Here is a 13,458-nt window from a genome sequence, read left to right as displayed (position 1 = left end):
TTGCCGCGCGGGATTAGCCGAGCGGTCTTAGGCGCTGCAGTCTTGGACTGTGCGGCTGGTCCCGGCGAAGGTTCGAGTCCTCCCTCGGGCATGGGTGTGTGTGTTTGTCCTTAGGACAATTTAGGTTAAGTAGTGTGTAAGCTTAGGGACTGATGACCTTAGCAGTTAAGTCCCATAAGACTTCACACACATTTGAACTTTTTTTTTTACCTAGAATATTAATATGACGTAGTTAGTGACCTTGGGAGGCACTGCACATGAATGTCGGATTCGTGGTGCTCCTTCCTGAGCAGCGCAACTGAAGGGATATCTAGGCTACTACTGAATCTGCCCTATCTTCTTTTATCATTAACATCATTTTTACCTATAACACTTTTTTTTCTTTTGAAATTTCTTGTTTCCATTGTGATGTGTAATAGTTTGAAAGTTTTACTGTCAAAATTTATGATTATGACAACAGACGTACGGAAACGTGTAAAGCTCTGACTCTGACAATATTACCGTTATCTATACTTTATCCCTAAAAATTACTTAGCTCTCTAGTGAAACATTATTATATTTGTCATTAAATCTGATATACAGCCGTACAACTTGTCTTATAAAAATCCTTATTCCATTATCTCAGCATTCAAACATTTTCTGGAACTTTCTGCTATCGGGCATATCAGTATACTGATAGAGAAAAAAGAACTCTTTCTATAAATCATGAAAAATCAATTCACCTGTATCTGAAAGTGATTCTGAAACTATTCTCTAACATCTCCTAACAATTGCACTGTAATGCTACTGCAAGCAACAGACAGTTTATCTCCTCTTGCAGCTGCATGAATATTCTGCATCCACCAAAAGGTAAAACAATTCAAAAGAAATACTGTTAACCATGCAGAGTGCAATACATGGGCACAACTCCCGTTTTTCTTTTTTATAAAAATTAAATGATCAGGAGACATTTAGTCAAACAGCCTTAAGCGGCGATAAAAGCAATCAGTTTTAATGTACTATATTCTGAAAAGTGACGATTCATGCACTGACAAACTTTACTCAGCCCCTTTTTTATTGCTTGGACAGTTTGATTAGCAAAAACTTTAATTATTCTACAATGTCTTTAATCAATAACCACATTTCTGGTTACATCAAAGATAAGAATATTGCTTCCATTGTATGCACATACAAATCTGACAAAATCCCTCCACTGCGTAAGCAAGCAACAGCTACGCGCAGCAGAAACGGTCAATTACCAATTAATAGCGAAATCTGCTCCGGCGCTTCTAGCACGGGCAGTGCAGGCTGCGACTTCCCATGAAGCGTGGCTTCTGTCCAAGCCAGGCTGCGCCCGACTGCCCTCAAAAACTGTTCGCGATAATAACGTCTCAGATTTCAAATTTTAGGAGTTGAATAGTGCTGTCATTTGCACAAAAGATCACGAGGCCCCATGTTCACGGAATGGTGCATGGGCAACGGAGCCCGCGGTCTCAGCTGCGTAGCATGAAAGCTACGCAGTAGGGGTCGTTGGGTCGTTGGTTCCGTTCAAGTGGAGAACTACACGCCTTCACAAAAGATCTTAGATGGCGTTCGCTCGTAGTCCAATTACCGTGTGAAAAAATAAAACTTTCCCTTTCATTCCTACTCCAGTTGGCTCCTCTTAAGCACATATCACGTCAGTTTTATAAATTTCCCTTGCTTCAGTTACTCCCTCAAAAATGCGCACTCGTCGCTTTTGGACGGCTTAGATGACGCAAAACTAGATCCAGGTCGACACATAATCCTCCACCGCAAACATAACCCATAGCAGTTAAGTGGTGTGTCTGACAGTCACAGTCGGTTGTATGGATTCAGCGCTGTAAGATGGGTTGAGCAGGAGAGATGACAGACAGCTGAAAGGAGCTGTGGCGTTCGGACGTGCTCATCACCACAATGTGAATGAAGCTAACCGATTTATTGGTATATCAACGCGGACTGTCCAAAGTCCCGACAAGGATTACCGCAACACTCACAGCTATGTAAAACGGCCTGCAAGCAATTATCGACAAATATTGGAGACAAGAGTCATGCCTTGTTAATAACGCACAGTTTCACATCAGACTGTAACTTAAGAAACGACAACATTTTCCTCCAGGACCGTTATTAAACGCGTTTGTTCACAATCGAGGTTTCGGCATGTGACATTCTCAAGTCACAGCTTCGTATGAAGTGCGTCACTCCATAATAGTACCTCTAAGGTGACCATCGCCCTCTATGGTGCTCACGTTCTGTCTAACAGGGAGCCACTCAGGCGATGTTACGTGTTAATTAGTGACCGTGCGACGATAGACCGCATAACTCAGAATCCTCTTCGTTGACGAGGAAGCTCAGTAATCTCTCCACGAAATTAAATATTAACGGCATTGAAAATTTAGCTTTTTCCAATACGAGGGAGAAATACCGCAGGAGCGTTGCAGGGATGACGACAGTAATTAACTTCTCCGACGTATGCTGCTGAAAGTGAAATTGAAACTCCGCCTAAGGTTGGCACAAAATGTATATACAGTATGTAACACGTTCCGAAAATTCTCTGTAGGACTAACAACTTGTCATGAAATAAAGACGTGATCACATATTTCAGTGAAAGATTATAGTTTAACTTCAGTCAAAACATTCCTCAAGCCCTTTCGTAACTATCAGGAAGACGAAAATATAGATAAATCGCTCGTCGGAACTTCGCTCTGCAATATTAACCTACTCAGAAAATATTACCGCCTTTCTATCGACTTTAACATTGATTAAAAAGGACTTATAACATGAACATCTCGGCCACATTACACCAAACATAACAATCATTTTGTTGTTAGATAAATTATACAACAGCAGTTTTACACTTCACGTACTCGCTCGAGGCAATGCGCAGTCTCTTTTCCGTGAGGCGACGGCTTGTCGGCACATACACGGTTAACGACCTGACACTCGGCGCCGCTCTGTCTGTGAAGGCGTCACGAATTTTTCCGGTCCTCAGCAGCGTGATTACAAAAAGGGACAGTACCCCTATTGCAAAAACACAGCAAATAATGATACAACTGTTAGGATATATGCCGTCTGCCGAAAAGGTTCCGAGAGTGAGTTTATTCGTGGCATATAAGCGATGCCAGTGCTGTAACAACGCTAGCAGCTTGAACTAAGAGCTGTAAACAACAGATGTGCATTCGACCAGTTAATTGTGAGCAGACAGTGCTAGGTTAAATGGACGCGTAGCCGTAGTGTGTTAACGTTGTTGTGTCACAAGATGCAATGGACCATCGTCTATAAATCTGGTGTTCAAAATATGCTCCAGAATATTTTGAAGAACAAAAAAGTGTGCACAGAGTTTGTTCCGCTCGCCATGACACCCGAGCAATGAAAACGACTAGTGGACGCTAAGCGCGACTTTATTGAATGCAAAACGCTGATTTTGCCTTCCTAGAAAAAATCATCACGGATGACGAGACTTGGTATTATTAATAAGAACATACTATAAAAGATCAGAAATTCGCGTGAAGGGCCAACGTTTTCATAGCACAGCCGTCATTCAAGCCGACATCCCGAAGAATTTTTTTCTGACAGTTTGACGTGGTTTTATGGGCGTTCTGTACGTTGTACTCAGGTTAAGGGAGCGGAGGGGGGGGGGGGGGAGAATTTGTGTTGAATATGTGGGGCAAAGGAATACAAACGTTTCAAGAATGAGATCGACAGGAAGTCTAAAATGGGTAAGCAGGGATGGCTAGAGGACAAATGTAAGAATGAAGAGGCTTAAGAACCTTCAACATTGCAGCGCGTCAGCAATCGTTTGTTAATATATTAATGGACTGAGATCTTTTTCTTTTATAAATATATAGCTATGCTGAGCTTTTAATTATTGACAAAGGTCTTTATAGACACTTTTGAGTTTATTGTTCTGAAGAAGGTGTAGTTATCTACGCCGAAACCTAGGTAAACACTAGGTGTTTTTTCGCAATCGAGGCGGATCTCAGTCCATTAATATGTAGAGACTTATCTCACTAGGGGTAAGATAGATACTGCATACACGAAAATTAAAGAGACCTTTGGAGAAAAGAGAACCACTTGTATCAACATCAAGAACTCAGATGGAAACCCAGTCCTAAACAAAGAAGGGAAAGCAGATATGTGGAAGGAGAATATCGAGGGTCCATACAAGGGCCATGTTCTTGAGGACAATATTATACAAATGGAAGAGAATGTAGATGAAGATGAAATAGGAGATATGATACTGCGTGAACTGTTTGACAGAGCACTGAAAGACCTAAGACGAAACAAAGCTCCAGGATTAGACACATTCCATTAGAACTACTGACAGCCTTGGGAGAGCCAGGCCTAAATAAACTATACCATCTAGTGGGCAAGAAGTATAAGACAGGCGAAATACCCTCAGCCTTCAAGAAGAATATAATAATTCCAATCCCAAAGAAAGCAGGTGTTGACTGATGTGAAAATTGCCGAACTATCAGTTTAATATGCCACTGCTGCAAAATACTACACGAAGTCTTTACAGAGTAATGGAACAACTGGTCGAAGCCGACCTCGGGGAACATCAGTTTGGATTCCGTAGAAATACTGGAACACACGGGGCAATACTGACCTTACGACTAATCTTAGAAGAAAGATTAAGGAAAGGCAAACCTACGTTTCTAGCATTTGTAGACTTAGAGAAAGTTTTTGACAATGTTGTCTGGAATACTCTCTTTCAAATTCTAAAGGTGGTAGGGGTAAAATACAGGGAGCGAAAGGCTATTTACAATTTGTACAGAAACCAGATGGCAGTTAGTTATAAGAGTCGAAGTGCATGAAAGGGAGGCAGAGGTTGGGAAGGGAGTGAGACATTATTGTAGCCTCTCCCCGATCTTATTCAATCTGTATATTTAGTAAGAAGTAAATAAAACAAAAGAAAAATTCGGAGTAGGAATTAAAACCCATGGAGAAGAAATAAAAATTTTGAGGTTCGCAGATGACATTGTAATTCTGTCAGACACAGCAAAGGACTTGGAAGGGCAGTTGAAAGGAATGGACAGGGTCCTGGAAGGAGGATATAAGATGAACATCAACAAAAGCAAAACGAGAATAATGGAATGTAGTCGAATTAAATCGCGTGATGCTGCAGGAATTAGATTAGGAAATGAGACGCTGAAAGTAGTAAATGGGTTTTGCTATTTGGGGAGCAAAATAACTGATGATGGGCGAAGTAGAGAGGAGCAATGGCAAGGAAAGCGTTTCTAAGAAGAGAAATTTGTTAACATCGAGTATAGATTTAAGTGTGAGGAAGTCGTTTCTGAAAGTATTTGTATGGAGTGTAGCCATGTATGGAAGTTAAACATGGACGATAAATAGTTTGGACAAGAAGAGAATAGAAACTTTCGAAATGTGGTGCTACAGAAGAATGCTGAAGATCAGATACGTAGATCACATAACTAATGAGGAAGTATTGAATAGGATTGGGGAGAAGAGGAGTTTATGACACAACTTGACTAGGAGAGGGGATCTGTTGGTAGAATTTGTTCTGCGACATCAAGGGATCACCAATTTAGTATTGGAGGGCAGCGTAGAGCGTAAAAATCGTAGAAGCAGACCAAGAGTTGAATACACTAAGCAGATTCAGAAGGATGTAGGTTGCAGTAGGTACTGGGAGATGAAGAAGCTTGCACAGGATAGAGTAGCATGGAGAGCTGCATCAAACCAGTCCCAGGACTGAAGACCACAACAACAATGTGGAGCATTCAAACCACTATCTTAACCTTTATCTATTTTTTATTAATCAAATCTCCATACTTTACGATGCATTGGTTCCACGGCTGCGGAAAGAACTAGTGTCGCAAATGAGTGTATGATATTTCACCTCGTATCAAACATGTTTGCATACACGTCGTGTGGCTGTAAAATAAAACAAGATTAATGCGGAAAACATTTTATTAGAAAATGATACATATTTAGTAACTGTCACCACGAATATACTCGTATTATCCATTCCTGCAACGCTCCATGTGAATTTTCCGCCGATAGTGCTGGAAGGATTCCTCTGTGAGCTCCTCGATGACGCGCGCTGCTTTTTCTTTCACATTTTCAACGGACTGAAATATTATTCCATTTACAGCTGATTTTACCTTGATGAATAAATAATACTCACATGGAGCTAGGTCAGGGGAGTTAGGTCGACACTGTAATATTAGGTTACTCTACTTCGTAATTCTGCGTGGTGAATTGCGTTGTCTGGATGCAGAACCGATAACCCATGACTTGTTCTTCCACAGTTCAGCTCTTTTTTCTTTCTTATTTGCTCACAGAGTCGAGCAAGAACTTCAAGATAGCAATGATGATTAATAATTTGACCTTCAGGAACCCAGTGAAGATACTCAGTACCATGAATATCGAAAGAAAAGAAACAAGCGTAATCGTTTTAAATTGTGATTTGCTCAAAGCAGCTTTATTCGCTTTCGGTGAAGTTGAGTCTTTCCAGTCCATAGACAGGAGCTTAGCTTTTAGACCATAAGTGAAAAAACCAAGCGCCAAGAAGCCACGATCATTTTCAGTGGTATTTAAAGTGTCAGTACAAACCTTTTCACCAGCATCTTTTTGTTCGACTGTGAGATTTTTCGGCACACGTTTCAGACGCACTTTCCTCATGTTAAATTAGGTTATATAAAACTTCCCTTAAAAAAGGTCAACCATCCACCTCTGCCATCGCGTGATACCCATAGACCGTCACCAGGCCCCAACAAGACGCTGTTAAAATCATTGCAGTTTACTCTGATCTCTCCCGCTTCCTTTATAATTCCTGTCACTTTCAGCTTTTGGAGCACTATAGGTTCTCAAACTCAATACATCAGCCGTATCAAAAAGTGACAATTAGATAACCTTACCCCCCCACGCCCCCCTCCCCCGGCTTTTGCATAAATTTCTCCGCACACCAATGAATACACAGCTTATTTCCGATCTAAAGATGGGTTTTAATAAACTTGAGACTGTTAAAAACTGGATTCCACAACGTTAACATTAATTTATTTGTGTGTTCTCGGCGTATGAAATTTCTACATAACTCATTTGAAGATCAGTTCTACTATTTAACTCGTTATTAAAATATTTTAATAGTTTTTGGAATTTATTTTTACAATAATCTTCATCACATGGTAGTTTATTTTTTTACCGAAGGTATTTGTTTACGGCGCCCTACTGAGAGAGATGGCTCAGTGGTCCTGACAATGGATTTGTAGTCAGAAAGCGCACGGTTCAAATCACCATACGGTTAATCTAATTTAAGATTTCCGTGATATCCATAAATCGTGAACTTGGTGCTCCACTTCTAATCACTGCCTCGTATACGCGACGTTGAATCATGATATTCCCCTCCTTCCTGTAATTGTGACTGTCTTCATTTTCCGAAAACTAACGCTGCTTCTGCTCAGGTAGAAATCGAGGGCCTCACTGGAGACATCCGCTTCAGCGAGGATGGCCGTCGCCGAAACTACACTCTGCACGTCGTCGAGATGACTGTCAACAGCGCCATGGTCAAGGTAAGAAACCGGCACTCAGGTGGGTGTCTTGTTCACGCTAAAAAAATTGTGAAACTAGTTTAGGATTTAGCTATTTGCAACATAAATGTGACGTTACTGTTCCTTCCGTGCACCGATGACGACCAATTTCTCGTTGCAGTTTCTGAAAAGTGATACACATCTCCAGTGTTAAGTATAACAATGCCTACCCCTGCCTCGTACTATACCTTGTACTATGCACTGCAGTTAAAGAATGGCTTACCACTGAATTCCAGTTAGACAAGTTTGGAGCGATTCACAGAGAAGAAAACTGATTCTTTTCCTCCTCCAATCGCCTCAACTGGAAACTGTTAGCGGGGATGTGGACGCAGAATTTCTGTTGACATAGTCAGGTAGCCTCCGCTATTTCCTGCGTCACGTTTGTGAACGGAACCGAGAGGTTCCCCCCACTGGTCGCCTTGACGTTAACATTTCTTTAAGCAGATGTTACCTCATGCAATTACTCAAAATACAGATGTAGATTTTATTACAGTATAACGTTACATCCCTCCCCCCCCCCCCCCCCCCCGCCCTATGAACCATGGACCTTGCCGTTTGTGGGGAGGCTTGCGTGCCTCAACGATACAGATAGCCGTACCGTAGGTGCAACCACAACAGAGCGGTAACTGTTGAGAGGCCAGACAAACGTGTGGTTCCTGAAGAGGGGCAGCAGCCTTTTCAGTGGTTGCAGGGGCAACAGTCTGGATGATTGACTGATCTGGCCTTGTAACACTAACCAAAACGGCTTTGCTGTGCTGGTACTGCGAGTTGCTGAAAGCAAGGGGAAACTACGGCCGTAATTTTTCCCGAGGGCATGCATCTTTACTATATGATTAAATGATGATGGCGTCCTCTTGGGTAAAATATTCCAGAGGTAAAATAGTCCCCCATTTGAATCTCCGGGCGGGGACTACTCAAGAGGACGTCGTTATCAGGAGAAAGAAAACTGGCGTTCTACGGATCGGAGCGTGGAATGTCAGATCCCTTAATCGGGCAGGTAGGTTAGAACATTTAAAAAGGGAAATGGATAGGTTAAAGTTAGATATAGTGGGAATTAGTGAAGTTCGGTGGCAGGATGAACAAGACTTTTGGTCAGGCAAATACAGAGTTATAAATACAAAAGCAATTAGGGGTAATTCGGGAGTAGGTTTAATAATGAATAGGAAAATAGGAATGCGGGTAAGCTACTACAAACAGCATAGTGAACGCTTTATTGTGGCCAAGGTAGATGCGAAGCCCACACCTACTACAGTGTACAAGTTTATATGCCAAGTAGCTCTGCAGATGACAAAGAAATTGAAGAAATGTATGATGAAATAAAAGAAATTTTTCAGATAGTGAAGGAAGACGAAAATTTAATAGTCATGGGTGACTGGAATTTGAGGGTAGGAAAAGGGAGAGAAGGAAACGTAGTAGGTGAATATGGATTGGGGCTAAGAAATGAAAGAGGAAGCCGCCTCGTAGAATTTTGCACAGAGCAAAACTTAATCATACCTAACACTTGGTTTAAGAATCATGAAAGAAGGTTGTATACATGGAAGAACCCTGGAGATACTAAAAGGTATCAGATAGATTATATAATGGTATGACAGAGATTTAGGAACCAGGTTTTAAATTGTAAGACATTTCCAGGGGCAGATGTGGACTACTCTGACCACAATCTATTGGTTATGACCTGTAGATTAAAACTGAAGAAACTGCAAAAAGGTGGAAATTGAAGGAGATGGGACCTGGATAAACTGAAAAAACCAGAGGTTGTACAGAGTTTCAGGGAGAGCATAAGGGAAAAATTGACAGGAATGGGGGAAAGAAATACTGTAGAAGAAGAATGGATAGCTTTGAGGGATGAAGTAGTGAAGGCAGCAGAGGATGAAGTAGGTAAAAAGACGAGCGCTAGTAGAAATCCTTGGGTAACAGAAGAGATACTGAATTTCAAAAATGGTTCAAATGGCTTTGAGCACTACGGGACTTAACATCTGTGGTCATCAGTCCCCTATAACTTAGTACTACTTAAACCTAACTAACCTAAGAACATCACACACATCCATGCCCGAGGCAGGATTCGAATCTGCGACCGTAGCAGTCCCGCGGTTCCGGACTGAGCGCCTGAAACGTTAGACCACGTGGCCGGCATACTGAATTCAATTGATGAAAGGAGAAAATACAAAATTACAGAACATGAAACAGGCAAAAGGAATACAAACGTCTCAAAATGACAGGAAGTGCAAAATGGCTAAGCAGGGATGGCTAGAGGACAAATGTAAGGACGTAGAGGCTTATCTCACTAGGGGTAAGATAGATACTGCCTACAGGAAAATTAAAGAGACCTTTGGAGAAAAGAGAACTACTTGTATCAATATCAAGAGCTCAAATGGAAACCCAGTTCTAAGCAAAGAAGGGAAAGCAGAAAGGAGGGAGGAGTATATAGAAGGTTTATACAAGGGAGACGTGCTTGAGGACAATATTATGGAAATGAAAGAGGATGTAGATGAAGACGAAATGGGAGATACGATACTGCGTGAAGAGTTTGACAGAGCACTGAAAGACCTGAGTCGAAACAAGGCCCCCGGAGTAGACAACATTCCATTAGAACTACTGACGGCCTTGGGAGAGCCAGTCCTGACAAAACTCTACCATCTGGTAGGCAAGGTGTATGAAACGGGCGAAATACCCTCAGACTTCAAGAAGAATATAATAACTCCAAACCCAAAGAAAGCAGGTGTTGACAGATGTGAAAATCACCAAACAATCAGTTTAATAAGCCAACAGCTGCAAAATACTAAAATGAATTCTTTACAGACGAATGGAAAAACTAGTAGAAGCCGACCTCGGAAAAGATCAGTTTGGATTCCGTAGAAATACTGGAACACATGAGGCAATACTGACCTTACGACTAATCTTAGAAAAAAGATTAAGGAAAGGCAAACCTACGTTTCTAGCATTTGTAGACTTAGAGAAAGCTTTTGACAATGTTGACTGGAATACTCTCTTTCAAATTCTAAAGGTGGCGGGGGTAAAATACAGGGAGCGAAAGGCTATTTACAATTTGTACAGAAACCAGATGGCAGTTATAAGTGTCGAAGTGCTTGAAAGGGAGGCGGTGGTTGGTAAGGGAGTGAGACAGGGTTGTAGCCTATCCCCGATGTTATTCAATCTGTATATTGAGCAAGCAGTAAAGGAAACAACAGAAAATATCTGAGTAGGTATTAAAGTCAATGGAGAAGAAATAAAAATTTTGTGGTTCGCCGATGACATTGTAATTCTGTCAGAGACAGCAAAGGAATTGGAGGATCAGTTGAATGAAATGGAAAGTGTCTTGAAAGGAGAATATAAGATGAACATCAACAAAAGCAGAACGAGGATAATGGAATGTAGTCGAATTAAATCGGGCGATGCTGAGGGAATTAAATTAGGAAATGAGACACTTAAAGTAGTAAAGGATTTTTGCTATTTGGGGAGCAAAATAACTGATGATGGGCGAAGTAGAGAGGATATAAAATGTAGACTAGCAATGGCAGGGAAAGCGTTTCTGAAGAAGAGAAGTTTGTTAACATTGCGTATTGATTTAAGTGTGAGGAAGTCATTTCTGAAAGTATTTGCATGGAGTGTAGCCATGTATGGAAGTGAAACATGGACGATAAATAGTTTGGACAAGAAGAGAATAGAAACTTTCGAAATGTGGTGCTACAGAAGAATGCTGAAGATCAGATACGTAGATCACATAACTAATGAGGAAGTATTGAATAGGATTGGGGAGAAGATCGGTTGGTAGGACATGTTCTGAGGTATCAAGGGATCACCAATTTAGTGTTGAAGGGCAGCGTGGAGGGTAAAAATCGTAGAGGGAGACCAAGAGATGACTACACTAAGCAGATTCAGAAGGATGTAGGTTGTAGTAGGTACTGGGAGGTAAAAAGGCTTGCACAGGATAGAGTGGCATGGAGAGCTGCATCAAACCAGTCTCAGGACTGAAGACCACAACAACAACAACAACGTTCCATTACTCCGTTAAACAATTCTCTTCGATACGTTAACAGTATACATCCCAACAACCACTCACACTTGAGTTAGACAAGGGCGGGTAGTTACCTTTTGTAGAGGTGTTGGTAGAACGGAGACCACATGGACGACTCGGTCATTTTGTGTGCAGAAAACTGACACCTCTTTTTCTGGTTTGATGCGGCCCGCCATGAATTCCTTTTCTGTGCTAACCTCTTCATTTCAGAGTAGCACTTGCAACCAACGTCCTCAATTATTTGCTTGACGTATTCCAATCTCTGTCTTCCTCTACAGTTTTTGCCATGTACAGCTCCCTCGAGTACCATCGAAGTCATTCCCTCATGTCTTAGCAGATGTCCTATCATCCTGTCCCTTCTCCTTATCAGTGTTTTCTACATATTCCTTTCCTCTCCGATTCTGCATATAACCTCCTCATTCCTTACCTTATCAGTCCACTTAATTTTCAACATTCGTCTATAGCACCACATCTCAAATGCTTCGATTCTCTTCTGTTCCGGTTTTCCCACAGTCCATGTTTCACTACCATACAATGCTGTACTCCAGACGTACATCCTCAGAAATTTCTTCCTCAAATTAAGACCGGTATTTGATATTAGTAGAGTTCTCTTGGCCAGAAATGTCTTTTTCTCATAGCGAGTCTGCTTTTGATGTCCTCCTTGCTGCGTCCGTCATTGGTTATTTTACTGCCTAGGTAGCAGAATTCCTTAACTTCATTGACTTCGTGACCATCAATCCTGATGTTAAGATTCTCGCTGTTCTCATTTCTACTACTTCTCATTACCTTCGTCTTTCTTCGATGTGCTCACAAACCATTCTGTGTACTCATTAGACTGTTCATTCCGTTCAGCAGATCATTTAATACTTCTTCACTTTCTCTCAGGATAGCAATGTCATCAGCGAATCGTATCATTGATATCCTTTCACCTTTTATTTTAATTCTACTCCTGAACCTTTCTTTTATTTCCATCGTTGCTTCCTCGATGTACAGATTGAAGAGTAGGGGCGAAAGGCTACTGCCTTGTCTTACACCCTTCTTAATACGAGCGCATCGTTCTTGATCGTCCACTCTTATTATTCCCTCTTGGTTGTTGTACATATTGCATATGACCCGTCTCTCCCTATAGCTTACCCCTACTTTTTTCAGAATCTTGAACAGCTTGCACCATTTTATATTGTCGAACGCATTTTCCAGGTCGACAAATCCTATGAACGTGTCTTGATTTTTCTTTAGCCTTGCTTCCATTATTAGCCGTAACGTCAGAATTGCCTCTCCCGTGCCTTTACTTTTCCTGAAGTCAAACTGATCGTCACCTAGCGCATTCTCAATTTTCTTTTCCATTCTTCTGTATATTATTCTTGTAAGCAGCTTCGATGCATGAGCTGTTAAGCTGATTGTGCGATAATTCTCGCACTTGTCAGCTCATGCCGTCTTCGGAATTGTGTGGATGACGCTTTTCCGAAAGTCAGATGGTATGTCGCCAGACTCATATATTCTACACACCAACGTGACCAGTCTTTTTTTGCCACTTCCCCTAATGATTTTAGAAATTCTGATGGAATGTTATCTATCCCTTCTGCCTTATTTGACCGTAAGTCCTCCAAAGCTCTTTTAAATTCCGATTCTAATACTGGATCCCCTATCTCTTCTAAATCGACTCCTGTTTCCTCTTCTATCACATCAGACAAGTCTCCACCCTCATAGAGGCTTTCAGTGTATTCTTTCCACCTATCTGCATTTAACAGTGGAATTCCCGTTGCACTCTTAATGTTACCACCGTTGCTTTTAATGTCACCAGAGGTTGTTTTGACTTTCCTGTATGCTTAATCAGTCCTTCCGACAATCATATCTTTTTCGATGTCTTCACATTTTTCCTGCAGCCATTTCGTCTTA

The 13,458-nt window shown here is 41.4% G+C and overlaps 1 protein-coding gene across 2 annotated transcripts in view; it reads left to right on the top strand.

Moving 5' to 3' along the window:
* LOC126267265 (glutamate receptor 1-like) overlaps window positions 1-13,458 on the top strand; it is a 1,125,091-nt gene that overhangs the window by 871,459 nt on the left and 240,174 nt on the right. For both annotated transcript variants that reach the window (XM_049972331.1, XM_049972330.1), the window contains exon 9: window positions 7,422-7,529. In XM_049972331.1, the coding sequence (XP_049828288.1) occupies window positions 7,422-7,529 (108 nt within the window). The remainder of the gene's footprint in view (window positions 1-7,421; window positions 7,530-13,458) is intronic.

Source organism: Schistocerca gregaria, chromosome 4, assembly GCF_023897955.1.
Source record: "Schistocerca gregaria isolate iqSchGreg1 chromosome 4, iqSchGreg1.2, whole genome shotgun sequence".
Taxonomy (NCBI): domain Eukaryota; kingdom Metazoa; phylum Arthropoda; class Insecta; order Orthoptera; family Acrididae; genus Schistocerca; species Schistocerca gregaria.
The sequence above is the reverse complement of the archived record's forward strand: the minus strand, read 5'-3'. Positions and strand labels throughout refer to the sequence as shown.